The sequence below is a fragment of the Gopherus flavomarginatus genome, chromosome 12 (assembly GCF_025201925.1).
Source record: "Gopherus flavomarginatus isolate rGopFla2 chromosome 12, rGopFla2.mat.asm, whole genome shotgun sequence".
In the NCBI taxonomy this organism is placed as follows: domain Eukaryota; kingdom Metazoa; phylum Chordata; order Testudines; family Testudinidae; genus Gopherus; species Gopherus flavomarginatus.
This window is the reverse complement of record NC_066628.1, coordinates 15,529,198-15,550,084: the sequence shown is the minus strand read 5'-3', so window position 1 is coordinate 15,550,084 and position 20,887 is coordinate 15,529,198. Positions and strand designations below refer to the sequence as shown.

The 20,887-nt window shown below is 53.3% G+C and overlaps 2 protein-coding genes and 1 pseudogene across 2 annotated transcripts in view; 2 read left to right on the top strand and 1 right to left on the bottom strand.

Moving 5' to 3' along the window:
• The window catches only part of LOC127032834 (olfactory receptor 10A7-like), a 59,779-nt gene that overhangs the window by 16,060 nt on the left and 22,832 nt on the right, over window positions 1–20,887 (top strand). The window lies entirely within an intron of this gene.
• LOC127032870 (translation initiation factor IF-2-like) overlaps window positions 7,839–20,887 on the bottom strand; it is a 322,179-nt gene continuing 309,130 nt past the window's right edge. Inside the window, exon 2 of the mRNA XM_050920465.1 lies at window positions 7,839–9,280. Within this exon, the coding sequence (XP_050776422.1) occupies window positions 8,169–8,846 (678 nt within the window). The 5' untranslated portion in view covers window positions 8,847–9,280 and the 3' untranslated portion in view covers window positions 7,839–8,168. The remainder of the gene's footprint in view (window positions 9,281–20,887) is intronic.
• LOC127032836 (olfactory receptor 11L1-like) lies at window positions 18,513–19,463 on the top strand (annotated as a pseudogene).

The window sequence follows — 20,887 nt, the reverse complement described above, 5'->3', positions numbered from 1 at the left end:
GGCAGCTGTTCATATGGAATGGCAAATAGTCAGTAACTGTTAAATCCGTGACTTCAGTTAAAAAATATTGTTTAAGTCATTAAGGGTCAATAATCTTGGAATTAAAAATTTAAGCCACGATTTGTGAAGATTCTGGTCTATCTTCTGTTATATCCAATTTTCTGTTTAGATATTGTGACAAAGTTCCTCCTCTACCTTGGTGGATCCTGCGCTTATTGCCAGATTTACTCACTTCAGTGATCTTTCCCACAGTCTGGGTCAACTCCTCCTGTGTCTGATCAGGAGATGGGAGGTTTGGGAGGAACCCGGGCCCGCCCTCCACTCCAGGTTCCAGCCCAGGACCCTGTGGATTGCAGCTGTCTATAGTGCCTCCTGTAACAGCTGCATGACAGCTACAACTCCCTGGGCTACTTCCCCATGGCCTCCTCCAAACACCTTCTTTATCCTTACCACGGGACCTTCCTCCTGGTGTCTGATAACGCTTGTGCTCCTTAGTCCTCCAGCAGCACACCCTCTCACTCTCAGCTCCTGGTGCCTCTTGCTCCCAGCTCCTTACACACACTTCCTTTCCTCTGGCTCTCACCCCACCCCCCCGCCTGACTGGAGTGAGCTCCTTTTTCAACCCAGGTGCCCTGATTTGCTTGACTTGATTGGCTGCAGGTGTTCTAATCAGCCTGTCTAACTTAATTGGTTCTAGCAGATTCCTGATTACTCCAGTGCAGCCCCTGCTTTGGTCACTCAGGGAACAAAAAACTACTCATTCAGTGACCAGTATATTTTCCCCCTACCAGACTCCTTTACCCCTCTGGTCTGGGTCTGTCACATATCCCTCCCCCTTGCTCAACACCAAGGGGTTGGGCAGCTTGGGATGCCAGACAGTGCACACGGGACAAGTCATCAGCATTGCCGTGATGCCTCCCTGCTCTGTGTTGCACACAAAACTGGAAAGTTGGAGGGATAAGAACCACCTGGTCACCCTTTTGTTCTTCTCTGTGCCCACTGCATCCATTGAAGAGGGGCATGGTTGGTCAGGAGGACAAATCTGCTCTCAAGCAAGTGGTAGTACAATGTTTCCATGGCCCATTTTACGGCGAGGCACTCTCTCTCCACTACTGCATATTTTTGTTCACTCAGAAGGAGTTTCCTACTGAGGTAGAGAATTGGGTGTTCCTCCTTCCCGACCATCTGTGATAGAACAGCCCCCAACCCTACTTCCCATGCATCTGTCTGCAGGATAAATTCCTTGGTGAAATCAGGGGCTATCAGTACAGGGTTACTGCAGAGGGCAGTCCTTAGGTCTGTGAATGCTTCCTCTGCTGTGTTAGACCATCTTACCAGATCAGGTCCATGGGCTTTTACTAGGTCTGTCAGGGGGCTTGCCCTTGTGGCAAGGTGGGGGATAAATCATCGGTAATACCCCATTACACCTAGGAAAGCCCGGACTTGTTTCTTGCAACATGGTTGGGGCCAGTTTTGGATGGCCTCCAACTTTTTCACTTGGGGATTTACGAGACCTTTTCCCACAATGTAGCCAAGATATTTGGCCTCCGTAAACCCTACAGCGCACTTGGAAGGGTTTGCTGTAAGGCCACCTCGCCTGAAGGTATCAAGGACTGCCTCCTCCTTCTCTAGGTGAGTTTCCCAGTCTGGGGTATGAATGATCACATTGTCCAAGTAGGCAGCAGCATAACTGGTATGCAGGCGTAATAGTTTGTCCATGAGGCGCTGGAAAGTAGCTGGGGCCCCATGTAGTCCAAAAGGGAGGACAGTATATTGAAAAAGACCCTCTGGTGTAGAGAATGCAGTCTTTTCCTTTGCATCTTCCACAAGGGGAATCTGCCAGTACCCCTTTGTCAAGTCTAGAGTAGTCAAGTACCAGGCATTACCCAGATGGTCCACTAGCACATCTATGCGAGGTATGGGGTACACATCAAACTGGGATACTTCATTTAGTCGCCGGAAGTCATTGCAAAACCTTGTGGTTCCATCAGGTTTGGGCACCAGCACGACTGGGCTGGACTACTGACTATGGGATTCTTTGATGATCCCCAACTCCAGCATTTATTTTACTTCTGCTTTTATTTCCTCCCTTTTGGCCGCTGGCATCCAATAGGGTCTCATTGTTATTCTGGCCCCAGGGTTCACGACGATGTGATGATACGTCTTGATTGTTCGACTCGGTTTTGTTGAGAATACATCTTGGTTCCAAAAGATCATCTCAGACACCTCGTTCTTCTGGTCTGGTGTTAAATCGGGAGACATTCTTACCTCTTTGGAAGCCTTGTTTTCCTGGATTAGGTCTTTTTGGACAGTTATGCATGCCTCTTGTGCATGCCAGGGTTTCAGAAGGTTGATGTGATAAATCTGTTCTTGTTTTCGGCGTCCTGGCTGCTGTATTTTGTAGGTTACTTCCCCCACGCGTTCAACCACCTCATAGGGCCCCTGCCATTGTGCTAGAAGCTTGCTTTCTGCCATGGGTACCAACACCATCACCTGATCCTCTGGTTGGAACTTTTGGACTTTTGCCTGGCGATTGTAATAGGTTCTCTGGGCCTCCTGTGCCTTTTCCAAATGTTCCCATACAATAGAGGTGACACGGGCTATTCGGTCTCGCATCTGTATTATGTGTTCTATTATATTTCTCCCCTCATTGGGTTCTTCTTCCCAAATCTCTTTGGCGATGTCTAGTATGCCACAGGGGTGATGCCTGTATAATAACTCGAAGGGGAAAAACCCAGCTGAGACCTGAGGTACCTCCCGGATAGCGAACATAAGGTAGGGAAGAAGGGTGTCCCAATCCTTTCTGTCCCGACTTACCACCTTCCTTATCATAGCCTTGAGGGCTTGGTTAAACCTTTCTACCAATCCATCAGTCTTTGGATGGTAGACTGAAGTTCTCAGGGTATGTATATGGATCAGCGTACAGAGGTCCTTCATTAGTTTTGACATAAATGGGGTTCCTTGGTTTGTTAATTTCTCCTTTGGTAGCCCCACTCGTGCGAAGATACCCACCAGCTCTTTGGCTATTGTTTTAGAGGCTGTTTTCCGCAGGGGGATGGTTTCTGGGTAGCGAGTAGCATAGTCCAAAACAACAAGTATATATTGATGGCCACGAGCCGTCTTCTCCAGGGGTCCCACTAGGTCCATGGCTATTTGCTCCAAGGGGACCTCTGTCATGGGAAAGGGTACTGTGCAGCTGGCACTCTGGGCAGGATGCACAGTACCTCCGCACTTCTTCATGTACTCAGAGCCAGAAGAACAGTCATAGGACTCGTGCCAGGGTCTTCTCTACCCTCAAATGCCCCCCAAAAAGATGACTATAAGCAAGACTTAATACAGCGTTCTGGTGTTTTTGAGGTACTAGAATCTGCTGTACCTTCTGCCCCTGTACTGGTACAACCTGGAATAAGAGATTCTTCTTCATTATGAAGTAGGGTCCTGGTCCCTGGCTTTTCCCTTCCACGGGGACCCCATCTATTTCAGTCACCTCCTTCCTAATGTTGTCGTACCTTGAGTCTTCAGCCTGGTCCCTTCCAAAATTTCCTCTCCCGGGGCTAATCTGCCTAAGATCTAGGGGCCCAGTCTCTGTTGCCTCTACTGGTTCAGAAGCATTAGAGTGGGGGTCAGACTAGGGTGCTTCTCCCTCCTGGTGTGGCCTCCTTTTCAGCTGCTCAGGTCCGCTTACCTATGAGAGTGACCCTCTGGCTTTGAGTCAGTATTAGGGTTCCCAAAGCTTTAGCTGCCCTCCTTTCCCTTTTTGACTTTCTACTCTGTTTGGGAATGGAAAATAAATCTGGGAATATTTCAGAGAAGACTGGGTGTCGATAATCTACTGTGAAGGCCTCACAAACTTATTTCCTGCAATCCTCCTACTGGGAGTAAGTTTCCAAATCCCGGGAAATCCCTCCCTATGAGCACCGGGTATGGTAGTTTAGGGACTACACCTGCTGCTACCTCAGTAGTGTTCCCCTGAATCTCGAGTTTTACTGGGATGGTGGGGTAATAACCAACTGTCTCCTTGACGCATGTTATCCCCATACGCTTAGCCCGCAGCAGCTGACTACACTTCACAAGCTTTCCCGAGACAAGTGTGATAGCACTCCCCGAATCAACCAGTGCCGTGGACTCTATCCCATTTAGCTTTACTGGTCTGGTGTACATATGTGGGATTAGTGAGACCCCCGCAAGGTGGATTAAGGAGCATGGGTCTGCCCAGTTCCCCAGGTTACACTGCATCGGCTCCTCAGCATTGGGACACTGTTCAGCTATATGTCCCCACTTCCCACAGGCATAACATCTGTATGGAGCCCTAGGCATTCCCCAGTCTCTTGGTTTGGGCAATCTAACATCATGATCCTCTTCTCCCTCAGTGCTCCGACTCTTTGTGGCTTCTGGTGAGCCTTCAGCCCCTCTCTTTTTCCACCTGGGCCCTCCTGATGGCCCAGTCACCTGAGCTCTAGGGCTTGGTGCTGCTAGTTTAACCTGAGGTGCCTCTTCCTTAACTGGTCGGGCCAGCTCCCTCGCCATCCTTTGCCTCTCTACCAGTGCAACAACCTCACCACAGGTGGAGGGTTCGTTCTGGCTTATCCAGGCTAGAAGGTCTGGTGGTAGTCCCCTCATGTATCAGTCGATGACCAGAACGTCTAGTATCTCTTCCGGACTCCATGACTCCGTTCGCAACCACTTGCGTGTGAGATGGATAAGGTCATACAATTGGGACCATGGGGTTTTGTTTTCCTGGTACCTCCACTCGTGATACTGCTGGGCCCGCACTCGGTCATTTCCCCAGATCTGGCCAGGATCTCTGCTTTCAGCTGGGGGTAGTCTGCTGCAGCCTCTTCATGCAGATCATAGTAAGCCTTCTGGGCCTCCTCACACAGGAATGTGGCAAGGATGCCAGACCACTGATCTCAAGGCCAGGCCTCCTGTAGGGCTGTCCTCTCAAAGGCCAGAAGGTATGCCTCTACATCATCCTACTGCGTCATTTTCTGCAGCCAATGGCTGGCCCGTATGATCTGCGTCCCATCATGGCCACAGTTCAGCTCTGTAAGGGTCTTTACCTGGTTTACCAGTTCCTGAAACATAGCTCGATCTTGAGAAGACTGGTCCATCAGCAGGCGATTAGTCTCTTGCTGCAGTCGCACTGCCTCCTGTTGGGCAGCTGCCTGGACACGGGTAGCCTCCTGCTGGGCTGCCATAGCTTGTATCAATGCCCGTACTAAGTCATCCATTGTGGTGGGGGGAAAAAAGTAAACCCTTTACCTTTTTTTTTTAAATCACCCTCCTTCTTCTGCCATGCTGTCCCACTTCTCACACCAGTTGTGACAAAGTTCCTCCTCTACCTTGGTGGACCCTGCACTTATTGGCAGATTTACTCACTTCAGTGATCTTCCCCACAGTCTGGGTCAGTTCCTCCTGTGTCTGATCCAGAGTTGGGAGGTTTGGGGGGAACCCGGGCCCACCCTCTACTCGAGGTTCCAGCCCAGGGCCCTGTGGATTGCAGCTGTCTATATTGCCTCCTGTAACAGCTGCATGACAGCTACAACTCCCTGGGCTACTTCCCCATGGCCTCCTCCAAACACTTTCTTTATTCTTACCACAGGACCTTCCTCCTGGTGTCTAATAACGCTTGTACTCCTTAGTCCTCCAGCAGCACCCACTCTCACTCTCAGCTCCTTGTGCCTCTTGCTCCCAGCTCCTCACATGCACTTCCTCTCCTCTGGCTTTTCCCCCGACCCCGCCCCGCCTGACTGGAGTGAGCTCTTTTTTCAACCCAGGTGCCCTGATTTGCCTGCCTTGATTGGCTACAGGTGTTCTAATCAGCCTGTCTTCCTTAATTGGTTCTAGCAGGTTCCTGATTACTCTAGTGCAGCCCCTGCTCTGGTCACTCAGGGAGCAGAAGCCTGCTTCTCCTGGGGCCAGAGATCTCTCTTCTGCCACTCTGCTGTAGAGGAAGGAGGGAGAGGGCTGCTGCTGCTGCTGCTGCTGCTGTTTCTGCTGGGCGCTGGGCCCTCGCTGCTGCTGTTTCTGCTGCTGTTCCTGCTCCTGCTGCTTCCCTGGCTGGGCTAGACACCACCACCTACCCCTCTCTCTGCTGTCTGTTTGCTGGCTGGCTGGTGGTTCCCCCACACCTCAGTTACTGCTGTTATTCCCCCTACAACCCCTTGGGGGGGGGCTGCTGGCCTGCTTCCCAGAGAGGAGGGGAGTGAGGGACCTCAGCTCTTGTTGCTGAGACCACCACCCTCTGAGCGGGGTCCCTCCTGCCTGGACGCCAGACCACCACCACCTGGAGCTGCTGGGCCTACTGTGGATGTTGCTGGGGAGCTGTTGGTGCCCGGAGAAGGAGAGGAAGGAGAAGAGGACCGCCTGCTGCTGGAGACAGTATGAAGACCACTGTGGAGGGGGCTTTTCTGGACTGAGTCTTTTTCAAACTGTGCTCTTGTGGTGGGGGTTTGGACTGTGTCTGCTGGGGCACCGGGGGTGTGGTGTGGAGCCTGCCCCCAGTCCATCCGTGTCCCCCTTCGCCCCCACCACCATCGTTGCCCCCTCCACCACCCCCGCTGGCTGTTTTCCTTCTGCTTTGGACTCCTGCCTCTGGGTCTGAGCTGCTCGCCTGGCTCACCACGCCCACTTCCACCATTTGGGCCTGCAGCAGCAGCAGCCAACCATTGACTTTTTGGCACAAGTGCCTGTGGGTGCACCACCTCCCCCCTCATACTGGACTGACCCCCTCCCCTCTGCCACATTTGTCCACCCCACCTATTTCCCTCTGTTGCCTGATAGTTCTGCCCCAGCCCTGTAGCTGTCCCCGTGGTCCCTCTACCCCAATCTCAGCTCGCCCTTTCCCCCCACCCTGTGTTACCCCAGCCCTGATCGGTTCCCTCTCATGCGCCCACACCCCCTCTCAGGCGCTTGTGCCCTTCCCCATTTGGTTTCCCCTTGTTCACTGCACTCCCCCCTCTGCCGTTGCCCCCCCCGCTCCCCTAGTGCAACTGGAGGAGCCGGAACCCCCCTCTGCGTTGGTGCCCTGCACCAATCCCACCCGTAGTCCTTGGTTGCTCCCTACCCCCCTTTAGCCTTCCCCTTCTGGCGCCCTCCTCCCCCGCCTGCAGCCTAGCGGGGAGGGGTGGCCGCCTCCTCTCCTTCCCCTCCCCTCGCTGTTTGTCCCCCTCCCCGCTCTCGTTATGGCAGGGGATGCGGCGGGGGAGACCCCTCGCGATGCTCCCACTACCCCTCCTCCACCTGCCCCCGTGTCCACTGCCCTAGCCTCTACCTCGACCGCCGCTGCTGATCCACCTACCACCGCCCCTGTTGGGGCACTGGCAGCAGCGAGTACTGGGGAGACCTCCGTTGCTGCCACGTCTCTCGCCCCTTCTGATTCGGGGGGAGCCCCCCCCAGCTGGTGGGAAGGGTCGGGGTGGGAAGAAGGGTAAGGGCCCCGCTAGAAAGGCCAGGCCCTCCATGGCGGAGACTGCCCCCATTGCCGCAGCCCCGCTACTGGCTGCGGCGTCCCTCCCCGCTGTTCCCTCCACCAGCTCTGCAGGTGTCCCTCCCCCGGCCCCCAGGGCATACGCCCAGGTGGCGGCGGCCCCCCCGCCTGCCGCTGCTCCTCCGCCCGCTGCTTCCGCCAACATCTACAGCGGCCGGGGCCCCTTTCCCACTTTGACCAGGAAGCACGGCGTCCGTTGCCTCCTGGTGCCCGCCTCGCCCAACGTGGAGACCTACGTGCGGGCGTTGGCCAGGGTAGTGGGACCCACGGCCATCGTGGCGGCCTCCAAAATGTACGGGAAGGTGGTCTTCTTCCTGGCATCGGAGGCTGCCTCCCAGGAGGCGGTAGAGACGGGCCTGGCGGTGGGGGGCGTGTTCGTCCCCCTGGAGCCGTTAGAAGACCTGGGGGTCCGCTTGATCTTGACCTCCGTCCCTCCCTTCCTGCCCAATGCCGCCCTGCTGCCCGCCCTTTCTGCCCTGGGACGCCCCATCTCTGTCATCAGCCCTCTCCCCTTGGGCTGCAAGGACCCCGCCCTCCGTCATGTTCTCTCGTTCCGCCGGCAAGTGCAGCTTCAACTGCCGCCGGCGGCGCGTGGCGGAGAGGCGCTCGAGGGGTCCTTTCTGGTCCCTTACCAGGGAGCCCACTACCGGGTGCATTACTCAACGGGGGAGGCCCGGTGCTACCTCTGCCGGGCGATGGGGCACGTCCGGAGGGACTGTCCCTTGGCCCAGCACGGAGGAGCGTCCGGGACCCCTGAGCCCCGGCAAGGCGCCGACCCTGTCATCGCCGGTCCCCCTAGCTGCCCGGCACCCGAAGCTGCCCCTCCTCCTCCTTCTCGGTCCACCTCTGTGGAGGAGGGTGTGGCGGGGCTACCGCCGGCCGTGGGAGAGGGCTCGTCCCAGGGGGAATCCTCCCCGGTTTCTGCTGTCCCACCACTGCCTCCTCGAGTCCCTGAGCCATTGCCCTTGCCCCCCGAGCCGACCCCTGTTAGCCAGCCCCCGGATGATGCCATGGAGGGCTGGTCCTTAGTGCAGGGGAAGCGGGGCAAGCGGAAGGCTCGAGTTTCTTTACATACTTCGGATTCGGAGGCCCCCCGGAAGAGCAGGAAGGGGGGCGCCGATGTCGAGTCTCCCGCCTTGTCCCCTGATGACTCCCAGTTTGTGGTGCCGGCTGGGGATGCCGTGGCAGCACCGGAAGGTGACACCGCCCCTCCTCCGGGGTCCCTTCCCGTGGATGCCCCCGAGGGAGCCTCTCTCGCCCCCTTCCCACTTGGCGCCTCTGAGAGCGCCGCGGTGGGTATCGCCTCGGGTGCTGGCGGGGAGGGCCCTGGGGTGGTGGACTGTGATCTCCCTCCCATCTACGCAGAAATCGAGGCCCTGGGTTTGACCCCGGTCACGCAGGGGGAGGACGACCCTCTGCCGGCGGGCCTCGATCTGGGCGACCTCACTACATCCCCCCTGTCCCTGGGTTCCCTTCCCCTACCCGCTGTTTCTGCTCCCACCTCTGAGGGTCCCCTGGAATCTTCCCTCGACTCGGCTGTGGGTGGCACTCTGTTGGCAGCTGCCGAGCCCCTTGGGGCGACGGCCAGTGCCCCGCTGCTGAGACCCGCTTCCCAGGGGGTGTCCCTCTTGGGTGTGGAGGACCCGCCCTCCTTCCTCAGCGGGGACCCCATTGACCACCATCTCTCTCTGGGTGCCGAGGCTGCCGCACGTGCCACAGTGGCTGAGCCCGGCATCGTTAGGGGTCCCCTGCCCACTTCCCAGATCCTTGAGCCTGGCCAGGAGGAGCCACCTTCTGGCGTCTCACCTATGGAGGCTCCGGATCCTGCCTCTACCTCCTTCCCGGATTCTCTCCCTGATCCCCGCCCTACTCCTGTTGGCTCTGTCCTTGTCCCCCCCACTTCCTGTGATGCCAGTGCCGCCCCTGACAATACCTCCCAGGGAGCGGGTTCACTAGTTTTTTCCTGTCCCGACCCCCCAAGGGCTGCTGTTCTCCTTCCACCGCCCCTTCTTGAATCTGAGAGCGGGGCGGGTCATGTGGCGTCGGTCCATCTGCTGCCACGTTGGGGATCTGCCCCCTGCCTACCCGCCTTGGTGGGCCACGGGGCTGTGACGGGGGCCCCACTGGGGGCCAGTCATCGATCAGTGACCCCACCCCCCCATGCGCTGAGGGAGGAGCTGCGGGAGTTCCTTGAGGACGTCCGTGGCTCCCGGAACAAAGTCCATCTTGCGCTCCAGCGGTGGGGGGATTTCCATCAGGTCCTCCGGGCCGCGAGGGCCCTCATGGGGGAGGGTAGGAGGACCGGGAAGCAGGCCGCCGCGGCCTACCGGCGGGTCCGTGTCTTCCGTGACTCCTTACTCACCTTCGGGGTTGGTCACAGATTGCTGCGCGGCCTGCCGGAGGCCGTGGGCGTGTCTGCCAGCGAGGATCCCCCCCAGCCCTCCTCATGGCGCCGATCATCCTTGCCACCTTAAACACCCGAGGCTGTAGGATGGGTCTCCGCAGGAGCCAGGTGCTCTCCTTCCTCCGGGAGAGGGGGTACTCTGTGGTTTTCCTGCAGGAGACCCATACGGATCCGGCCGCTGAAGCTAGCTGGCAGCTGGAGTGGGGGGATGGAGCCTACTTTAGCCACTTCTCTGTCTGCGCGGCTGGAGTGGCGACCCTGTTCTCCCCCGACCTACGGCACGAGGTGCTAGGGGTCGCCGAGGCTGTGCCGGGTCGCCTGCTGCACCTCCGGGTCCGCATGGAGGGGCTTGTGGTTCATCTCGTCAACGTTTACGCCTCGACATCGGCCCCGGAGAGGCTACGTTTTTATCAGCAGGCATCCGCCTTCCTTGGCTCCCTGGACCCTCGTGAGTGCCTGGTCCTGGGAGGGGATTTTAACACCACCCTCGAGGAACGGGACCGCTCGGGGACCGAGCAGTGCCCGGCAGCTGCGGACGTCCTCCGGGAGATTGTCGACCGCCACTCCCTGGTGGACGTCTGGCGCGACCACCACCCAGACGACGTCTTGACGTTCACCTTCTTCCGGGTGGAGGCCCATCGGTCGTGCCACTCCCGGCTGGACCGTATTTACCTGTCACGTTTCCACCTTTCACGGGCCCACTCCTCCAGCATTCGGCCGGCCCCCTTTTCGGATCACCACCTTGCCACCGTGACGGCCTCTCTCTGCGCGGAGAGGCCGGGGCCGGCCTATTGGCACTTTAATAATAGTTTGCTGGAGGATGCGGGCTTCGTGGCGTCCTTCCGGGAGGTCTGGCTGGCCTGGCGAGGGCAGAGGCATGCCTTTTCCTCGGTGCGGCGGTGGTGGGATCTGGGGAAGGTGCGCGCCCGGCTCTTCTGCCTTGACTACACTCGGGGTGCCAGCCGACGGAGGGATGCGGCGATAGGGCAGTTGGAGCGGGAGGTCTTGGAGCTGGAGAGGCGTCTGGCCGTCAACCCCACGGATCCATCCCTCTGCGGAGCGTGCCGGGAGAAGCGGGAGGAGTTCCGGGCCCTCGAAGACCATCGGGCCCGGGGTGCTTTTGTTTGATCCCGCATCCACCTCCTTCGGGAGATGGATCGCGGCTCCCGCTTCTTCTACGCCCTGGAGAAAAGGAGGGGGGCCAAGAAGCACGTCACCTGCCTCCTGGCGGAGGACGGCACCCCCCTCACGGATCCGGCGGAGATGTGCCAGAGGGCCAGGGCCTTCTACGCCACTCTTTTCTCCCCGGATCCGACTGATCCTAACGCTTGCAGAGTGCTCTGGGACGGGCTCCCGACGGTCAGCACGGGCGACCGGGACCGGCTAGAGCTGCCTCTCACTCTGGCCGAGTTCTCGGAGGCCCTCCGTCACATGCCCACCAATAAATCTCCGGGCTTGGACGGGCTGACCGTGGAGTTCTACCGCGTGTTCTAGGACGTCCTCGGCCCGGACTTGGTCACTGTCTGGGCTGAGGCTTTGCATAGCGGGGTCCTCCCTCTCTCGTGCAGGCGAGCCGTGCTGGCCTTATTGCCGAAGAGGGGGGACCTCCGCGACTTACGGAATTGGCGTCCCGTCTCGCTCCTCAGCACGGACTACAAAATTGTTGCGAAGGCCATCTCGATGCGGCTAGGGTCCGTGCTGGCGGACGTGGTCCATCCAGACCAGACCTACACCGTCCCGGGCCGCACCATCTTTGATAACTTGTATCTGGTCCGGGACCTTCTGGAATTGGGGTGTAGGGATGGTCTGTCGTTCGCCCTCCTGTCCCTGGATCAGGAGAAGGCGTTCGACCGGATGGATCACGGGTATCTCCTGGGCACTCTGCGAGCGTTCGGCTTCGGACCCCTGTTTGTGGGTTTTCTGCAGGTGCTGTACGCTTCTGCGGAGTGTCTGGTCAGGCTCAACTGGACCCTGACTGAGCCGGTCAGCTTCGGGCGGGGAGTGCGGCAGGGGTGCCCCCTCTCGGGCCAGCTGTACGCTCTGGCGATCGAGCCCTTCCTCTGTCTCCTCCGCAAGAGGTTGACGGGGTTGGTGCTTCAGGAGCTGGGGCTGCGGCTGGTCCTGTCGGCATACGCTGACGATGTGCTCCTCGTGGTCCAGGACCCGGGCAACTTGGCATGGGTGGAGGCTTGCCAGGCTGTGTACTCGGCGGCCTCCTCCGCCCGGGTCAACTGGGTCAAGAGCTCTGGCCTGGTGGTCGGGGACGGGTGGCAGGCGAGCTCCCTCCCACCTGCGCTTCAGGCCATCTGGTGGAGCGCGGGTCCGCTGCTCTATCTTGGCGTTTACCTTTCTGCCACGCATCCGTCTCCACCGGAGAACTGGCAGGATTTGCAGGGCAGGGTGACGGAGCGGCTCCGGAAATGGACAGGACTACTCCGGTGCCTCTCCCTTCGGGGGAGGGCACTAGTGCTTAATCAACTGGTCCTGTCCATGCTCTGGTACCGACTCAACACCCTGGTCCCGGCCCCGGGTTTCCTGGCCAATCTCCGGACGGTGATTCTGGAGTTCTTTTGGCCGGGGACGCACTGGGTCTCTGCAGGGGTCCTCCACCTGCCCCTGGAGGAGGAGGGGCAGGGCCTGAAGTGCTTACGTGCTCAGGTCCATGTCTTCCGCCTGAAGGCCCTGCAGAGTCTCCTGTTTGGTGCGGGTAGTCCGGCGTGGAGCGTATTGGCGCACGCCTTCCTCCGCCGCTTCCGAGGGCTCCGATACGACCGGCAGCTCTTTTACCTCCATCCGAGAGGTCTTCCGCGAGACCTCTCCGGGCTGCCGGTCTTCTACCAAGACCTCCTCCGGACCTGGAAGCTCTTTTCAATGACCAGGTCCGTGGCGGCCACCGTGGGGGTTGACCTCCTCGCGGAGCCCCTGCTACACAATCCCCAGCTTCGTGTGCAGGTGGCGGAGTCCCCCACGGTGTGCCAGAGGTTGGTCTCGGCAGGAGTCACCAGGGTCGGAGACCTCCTGGACTACGACCGGGGAGACTGGCTGGATCCCCTGGCGCTCGCTCAGCGCATGGGGCTCTCCAGACCTCGTACTCCCCAGCGCGTACTTCAGGAGGTGAAGGCCGCTTTACTGCCTGCTGCTCGGGCTTACCTCGACCGGGTCCTGCGAGAGGGCACGCCCCACCCACCCTCCACCCCAGGCCCCGTGGACATTTTTATCGGGCCCCTGCCCCGTGGACCCAATCGGCCCCCTCACCCTTTCACTGCCAGCCGGCTGCATGATCTGCAGCCGGTTTTGTTCCAGACCGCGCCACGGAAACATCTGTACTCGCTCGTGCTCCATACCCTTCACTACCTCACCCTCGTGTCCCGCCCCGATACCAAATGGCGGGACCTTCTGCCGCCTCTCGAGGGTGAGGAGCCCCGGTGGGCCAGCTTGTACTCTGCCCTGGTCCTGAGGCCCGCCGGGGATATCAGTTGGCGGCTCCTTCACGGAACCATGAGCACGGGCGTGTACTTGGCGCGGTTCACATCTGTCCCTAGCACCTGCCCTTTCTGTGGTGAGAAGGAGACCTTGGCGCACGTTTATTTGGAGTGCGCCAGGTTGCAGCCCCTGTTCCGGCTCCTCCTGAATATTTTCCTGCGTTTTTGGTTGCACTTTTCCCCTCACCTTTTTATCTACACGCTCCCCATCTGTGGCCCCACGAAGTCACGGGATCTCCTTCTCAACCTCCTCTTGGCCCTGGCCAAACTGACCATCAACAACACCAGGGAGAGGAGGTTGGCCGACGGGATTTCCTGCGACTGTGGGGCCTATTTCCGTTCCTCCGTCTGCTCTCGCATCCGGGCAGAGTTCCTCTGGGTGGCATCCACTGGCTCCCTTGACGCCTTCGAGGAGCAGTGGGCGTTGTCCGGGGTTCTCTGCTCGGTGTCCCCATCGGGTTCCCTTCGTTTAGCCCTATGACCTCACTCCCGATCCTGTTTTTTTTCATTAGTTGTCCCCCGTAATTATTTGGTGTCCCAGACCTGTGGGTCCTCCCCTTAGGCTGGGGGGAGACCCTTTAGAAGTGGGCGGGCTTTGCCCGCCCACCCCCGCTGGATGCCAATAGGACCAGTACATTTGCCCTCTACCAGACACCTGTACCCCTCTGCTCTGGGTCTGTCACAATAAGTATCCCTCAAAGAGTTACGAAATGGGATTTCATCCCTGTCTGCAATAGTTTTGCCAGAGATTAATTAAAAAACAAAACAAAATAAGAAACCTCTTTTTCCAAAATATGAGCCAAAATGTGAGCCACAAATAGTCCACATTTGGGCATTATGAACAACAAAATTTTGGTGACACATAATTATTCACACTGGTTATAAATTGGACTGAGACCTTATGACATGATAGGGAGCAAATTATGCTAGGAGAGGACTGAGAATAACAATCTGATAGTTTGCTTTGCATTCAGAAATAAGTGGATATTCGCATTCTTCTGTAAAGGCTGGAGCAAACCTTTCCTTAAGGACAAGAAGTCAAGTTGCAGAATATATTGCAATACACATAACTGAAATGATTATATTGACTGTACCCAAATCGACCATGAATTGTCTAGTGTCAATATATCACACTGTCCTCCAGGATAGAATCCGTACTGTTCGGTTGCTTATCAAACATTCCAACAGACCAATTAGAGGCCTACAGTTCTGGTGCAAGTTTATCTAATTTGCACAATTCCTGTGGCACTGAAGAGCCACATAACCCTGAAACTTGTCAGGGATTTGAGAACTATTTTCACTTTATAAGCTCGGGTCTCTGACCTCCATGCTTCCATGGTCTGGGCTTTCCCAAGAAGCCTAAGGGAGTTAGGTGCCAAACTCTCACAGCAATTCTGTGGGAGTTGGGTGTTTATTGTGTACATTACCAGCTTTTGAAAATCCCAGCCTAAATGTGTAAAACACCTTGTTGCATCTGCATTTTATTTGAGCAGCAGCCGGCACTTCTTCGTTTCAGAAATGACTGACCAGGAGGCATTGAGATAAGGGAAACATTTTCAAAAAAACTTAAGCAATCATCAAAAGTGACATAGGAGCCTAAATCCCATTGCCTTTCAGTGAGATTTAGGCTGCTAAGCCTTTATAACTAAGATACTTTTGGAAATGGGATGTAGGCTCCTAAATCACTTAGATACTTTTTAAAATGTTACCTGAACAGATTGAATGAGCTTATTGGATGGGGATTGGGTGCATGTGTGCTTTCTTTGAAGGGCAACCGGAAGTTTGGTTGGAGAAAATGAAAGATCAGCTAATGCTCTGATGAGATTTAAAAAACTTTCTAAGGGAAATGGATGGGAATTCATTGTCTAAATCAATTAAGCGGCTCTAAAAATCTCAGGTGTAAATTTTATTTCTAAAGTTAATGCATTATTTCTTGACAGTCAACGTATCATTCACCCAATAAAGAAAGAGATTTGTTTTAGCATTAGAAGTTGCTTCCCTCCCCAGGACTTTCCCTTTGAGATTAGAAGTTTTACTCTACTGACATAGTATTTGGTTTCTTTTTAGACAAACTTTCCCTTGCTTGTTACATTCCCCAGAACAGATGTGCCTTGGGAGACTGTACTTTCCAACAGAAGGATATATAATGTATCACAAAAGACTTTCCCCACTTGGTGGAGGGCATGAGGCACAGGGCACGTTACCAGACATGACAATAGCGCCTCGGTAGCTATTCTGAGATGTGACATTCTATTTACTGGGAACATGGAAGTACATGGATGCAGTGAGGAGAGAAGAAGGACTGAATAACCTGGATCCTGTACCTGATATGCTAAATGAGGAGGTGACAACAGAGACTCCAGCTGCTGATAGACCTGCCTTAGAGGTAACAACCTTTTCCTTCCTTCTCCTTTCAGCTCAAGGTTTGGGAATCCAAGGGGAACTGGACAATGATCTCTCCTAACGTCCCAACCCAAAGCAAAATGGCAGAATTTGGACAGAGAAAAGACCTGTCAGGTCACTGCTATCCTAGCTCCTTATTTTCCCCTCATCACCATGTATCTGGGCACCTCACTGTACTGAATGTATCTATTCTCCAACAACCCCTGTAAGAATCTATTATCCCTGCTTTCCAGATGGGGACCTAATACACAGAGGGACAGATTTATAGAGGTGTTTCAGCACCTAAAGATACAGAGACAGTCCTAGTGGGCATTAGGTACCGCACCTACTCAGGCATCCATCCACATTTTTAGGTACCTACCGGCCTTTGGAAATTTGGCCTGACAGTCACAAAAGGAGTTTGACAAAGGAGGGAATTGAAGTAACATCGGACAAGTCCAAGGTGAACTCTTCAAACACTGGAGCATCCTTCATTCCACTTTAAGCTTTCCTCCGGGCTACACGCAAGATTTTACTTTTCTTTCTGGCACAGACCTCACTGGGGCATTGAGAGGGTTAGTGAGATGATGTGGGTACAACAGAGCTGATATTTGCTGCTGTGCTCAGTGCTAAGAGAGTGGACACCGGCTATATACAAGTTTGGAATAATTCAATTTTATTTGCGCAATTTCGACCAATATAGTTTTAAATTTTTAAGTTTCTTTGTGATTTTTAACTATTTTAGTTTTTATAGTTGCGGGAAACTCAGAGGGGGTAGGGTTGGGGTCAGGGTTAGGGCAATGGGATTGTGAGGGACTCCCAGCAGTGACAACGGAGGTACAGGTGGCTCCTTACATGGCTGATGGGCCCAAGACACCATGGTGCAAGGTGCAGGGAAGGTGACTGCTATGACCCAGCAGAGCAGAGATCTGTGGCCAGGGCTGCAAGGAGGAGGAGAAGGATGAGCCACAGGTCATAGCAGAGACCACCCCATGGTTGAATGGCTCCATCTATGGGTAGAAGCCATCCAGCACTGAAGTGGCCTCTCCCATCACCAGGGACTAATCATCATCCTTGCAGACCAGGCTGTGGCTCTAGGTTCTTTCACTCCAGGACCACAGCCTGCCCTGCCCCTTGCACCTGTAGGGATGGCTGTCACCATTCTGTGAGAGCTGCAGGGAGAGGGATCCCTGGATGGCTGTGGGACCACTGACACCCATCCCTGCCGGTGCACGGTGTGAGGTGAGGCTGCACTAACGCTGTCCATGACCAATATTTTCTGCTGTTGGTTTCAGTGTCTCAGCTGATAGCAATGTTTACCAACATCTATCCACTGAAACCAAACCCTGCCGAGTCATGAACTCTATAATTTCATGATCAGTTTCACCCAAGCTGCCTTCCACTTTCAAATTCTCAGCCAGTTCCCCCCTATTTATCAAAATCAAATCTGCAACAGCCTCTCCCCCTAGTAGGTTTCTCCACCTTGTGAAATTAAAAATTGCCTCCAATTTGGCAGATTTCAAAAAATGGCAGATAGGACAACCACAAAAAGAGAGACAGAATTAATATTTTAACCAAATAAAGGGAAAAAAGAATAAAATCTAGAGCTGATAAAAAATTCTGTTGGAATACTGTTCCATCAGAAAATACCAGTTCATCAAGATCAAAATGTTACACAGAAGCCAATTTATTTCTACAACATTTTGTTAGGGGGAAAAAAGTTGTTATATATTGTTTTATAAATGAAATAAAATAAAATTTAAATAATTTTAAAATATACACATAAAATACAATAAATAATAAAAAAATAAGTAATCTAAAATAAAAATAGCCTGGAAATAAAATTAATAATACAGACATTTTTTAAAAGTCAAAATTGGCATGAAAGCCAACATTTGACTTCATGGAATTGCCCATGAAATGGAAATTTAGGTTCCTCACTGCTCTACTAATATGAAAATATAACTTTTCTTACAAATTTCCAATAGAATTCTTTATGCAAGAGAAAGTAAATTTTTAACAAAATTGATGGATTCTAGCTTTGAAAGGAGATTGGGTAGCTGTATGACCAGCAGTAATGGGGCCTAACCATAAGATTTTTCAAATTTAATTCCTTTTTGCATAAGATGGTAACCTGGCTGGGTCTCTGTATGTGGAGTGGCCACATGAGCTATTGTCAAAGGGAAGGACAGGTGTTTCTGCATAAAAATTTCAAAGGGCGCTAATAGAGTTAGGCTGCCAATTCCCCCTGCAATTCACTTGCAGTTGGCTGCCCACCCATTGCAATTCCCAGCCCTATTTGCTTGGTTTGTTTCTTTGTTGTGGCTTCCCCTAAAATATAAAATCCTGACCCATTTCAGCAGTGGAACTCCAGACTATTTTGTTCTGCTTTTAGACACCAGGCAGTGACTATTTGAACCAATATCTACCTAATGTGTCTCCTCTATCTGTGTTTCCATGCTGCTGTGGCTGAGCCTCCACACCATTGTATCTGAGTGCTTGGTGCCATCTGTCGAAGTGCTACACAGGTTTCCAGAGAGATTAACATTTGGTTTAACCTGAAGTTTGCTCAGATATGAAATCTGTCCCAGGGATCAAGAGAGATGGCATTTCCCCTCCCATGTCTTCTATTCTCAACTCAGCTATTTTTTTCAGTAGCCAGCAGAGGGAGACAATGAACACAATGCTGATATTTTTTGAGTGAATTTTGTTCATTTATCTCACAGAGTTAATTTCTTACCCATAGACAAACCTCATGGCAAGCCCAGAACAGGGAAATGAAACATCCATCACAGAATTCATCCTCCTGGGATTTGGGACTCTCCCTGAACTGCAAATACTTCTTTTCCTGCTGTTTCTCATGATCTACATTGCAACCGTGGCTGGCAACATCCTCATCATAGTACTAGTTGTAACTGATCAGTACCTTCACACCCCCATGTACTTCTTCCTGGGGAACTTGTCCTGCTTGGAGACCTTCTACACCTCCACCATCCTACCCAGGATGCTGGCCAGTCTCCTGACTGAGGACAGGACTGTTTCATTTAGTGGGTGTCTCACACAATATTATTTCTTTGCTTCTCTGGGAGGTACGGAATGCCTTCTCTTATCGGTGATGTCATATGATCGGTATTTAGCTATATGCAATCCAATGCACTATGCTGCCCATATGAGCGGCAGGTCTTGCCTCCAGTTTATAGGTTGCTCTTGGATAGGTGGCTTCCTATGTAGTGGTATAATAACATTGCTGATATCCCAGTTAACTTTCTGTGGCTCGAAAGGTATTGACCATTTCTTTTGTGATCTTATCCCTCTGGTAAACCTCTCCTGCAATGATCCTCTGCTGATGGAAATGTTGGCTTTAACAATCAGCTTGATTTTCTTAGTGGTCCCATTCCTACTTACCTTGATGTCCTACATCTGCATCATTTAAACCATCCTGAGAATCCCTTCCACCACTGGGAAGCAAAAGGCCTTTTCTACCTGCTCCTCCCACCTCATTGTGGTGACCATGTATTATGGAACTCTACTGATTGTCTATATGTTCCCAACAACCAACACACTGAGTGACTGCAAGAAAGTTCTCTCTGTCTTCTACACTGTCCTGACTCCCCTGGTCAATCCCATCATCTACAGCCTGAGAAATAAGGAGTTCAAGGGGGCCCTTAGGAAAGCCTGCAGGAAGTGCAGATTTGGACAATGCTAGCTGATCTTTTTCCTTACGTTAAAATGAAATAGATATAACATGGAGTGATTTGGGGTCAGTATCAAAGCCTACTAAAGTAGGTCATGCTTCGATTGATTTCTTGTCATGCTTTTGCAGAGTCACAGCCCTGGGAGAAATGGAGGTGCATAGACCTTTTAAAAGCCTGTTACCCTGTTCTTTTTAGAACAGATATCAGATGCCACTGGTGGTTACTACTGGACTGGTGGGAGACTTGAACTGGTGGCTGAACAAAGTTCAGGCTGTTCAGGGAGATTTTGTTCAGGGACACATTGCAGGATAAATGGACGGAGTTGGAATGCTGAACATCCATCCCTTGTAGGGTGAGATACACCCAGACACACACAACACCTACATTATAAAAATGCAAGATTGCAATATCACCATGGAACTCCAATGACAGCAAACTGTACAATGAACTTCTTCTTATTATTGTTTATTTCAACCCCAGGCTTCTTTCCAAACGAATAGGAAAGCCAAAGGGAACCCTCCAACCTGTGCCACGGAACACAGGACACCAGCCCAGACCTCTTATTTGCCCATTTTCAAAAATGACTTAGGGCCAGATTTCTAAAGGTATTTAGGTGTCTGATACATGAGTCAGGCAGGGGAACATCTACCTCCCCCAAATTTCTGCATTTTTCTGGGGCTATGGCGTGCGGATGCCTTGTGTGAGGCTGTCATAAACAGATAGCTAAGGGTTAATGTTCTTTTACCTGTAAAAGGGTTAGTACAGGGAACCAAACACCTGACCAGAGGACCAGTCAGGAAACAAGACTTTCAAATCTGGGTGGAGGGAAGTTTGGGTGTAACTTCTTTGTTCTTTGTCTTGGTTCGGTGACCCTCTCAGCTCTGAGAGTGATCTCTCTCTATCTCCCGGCTTTCTAACCTTCTGTTTCCCAGTTGTAAGTACAAGGATAGTAAGACAATAAGTTTATATTGTTTTTTTGTATTTACATGTGTGTAGTTGCTGCAATGTTTAAATTGTATTCTTTTTGGATAAGGCTGTTTATTCATTTTTTCCTTTTAAGCAATTGACCCTGTATTTGTCACCTTAATGCAGAAAGACTATTTTTAATGTCTTTTTCTTTCTTTTTATATAAAGCTTTCTTTTTAAGACCTGTTTGAGTTTTTTCACTGGTAAAGGCTAAGGGACGAAGGGAGACGGAAATCTCTTTGTGTTAGATTTACTAGCTTGACTTTGCATACCCTCTGGGTGAAGCAGGGAGGGTGGAATCCCTTTGTTTAAATTATACCTCTCGGTACTTGTGTTTCCAGGACTGGAAGCAGGGAGGGTGGAATCCCTTTGTTTAGATTCACGGAGCTCGAATCTGTATATTCTCCAGGATCCCAGGGAGGGAGTACCTGGAGGGGGTGAGGCTCATAGAGTCTGGGTCTTGGGGTCC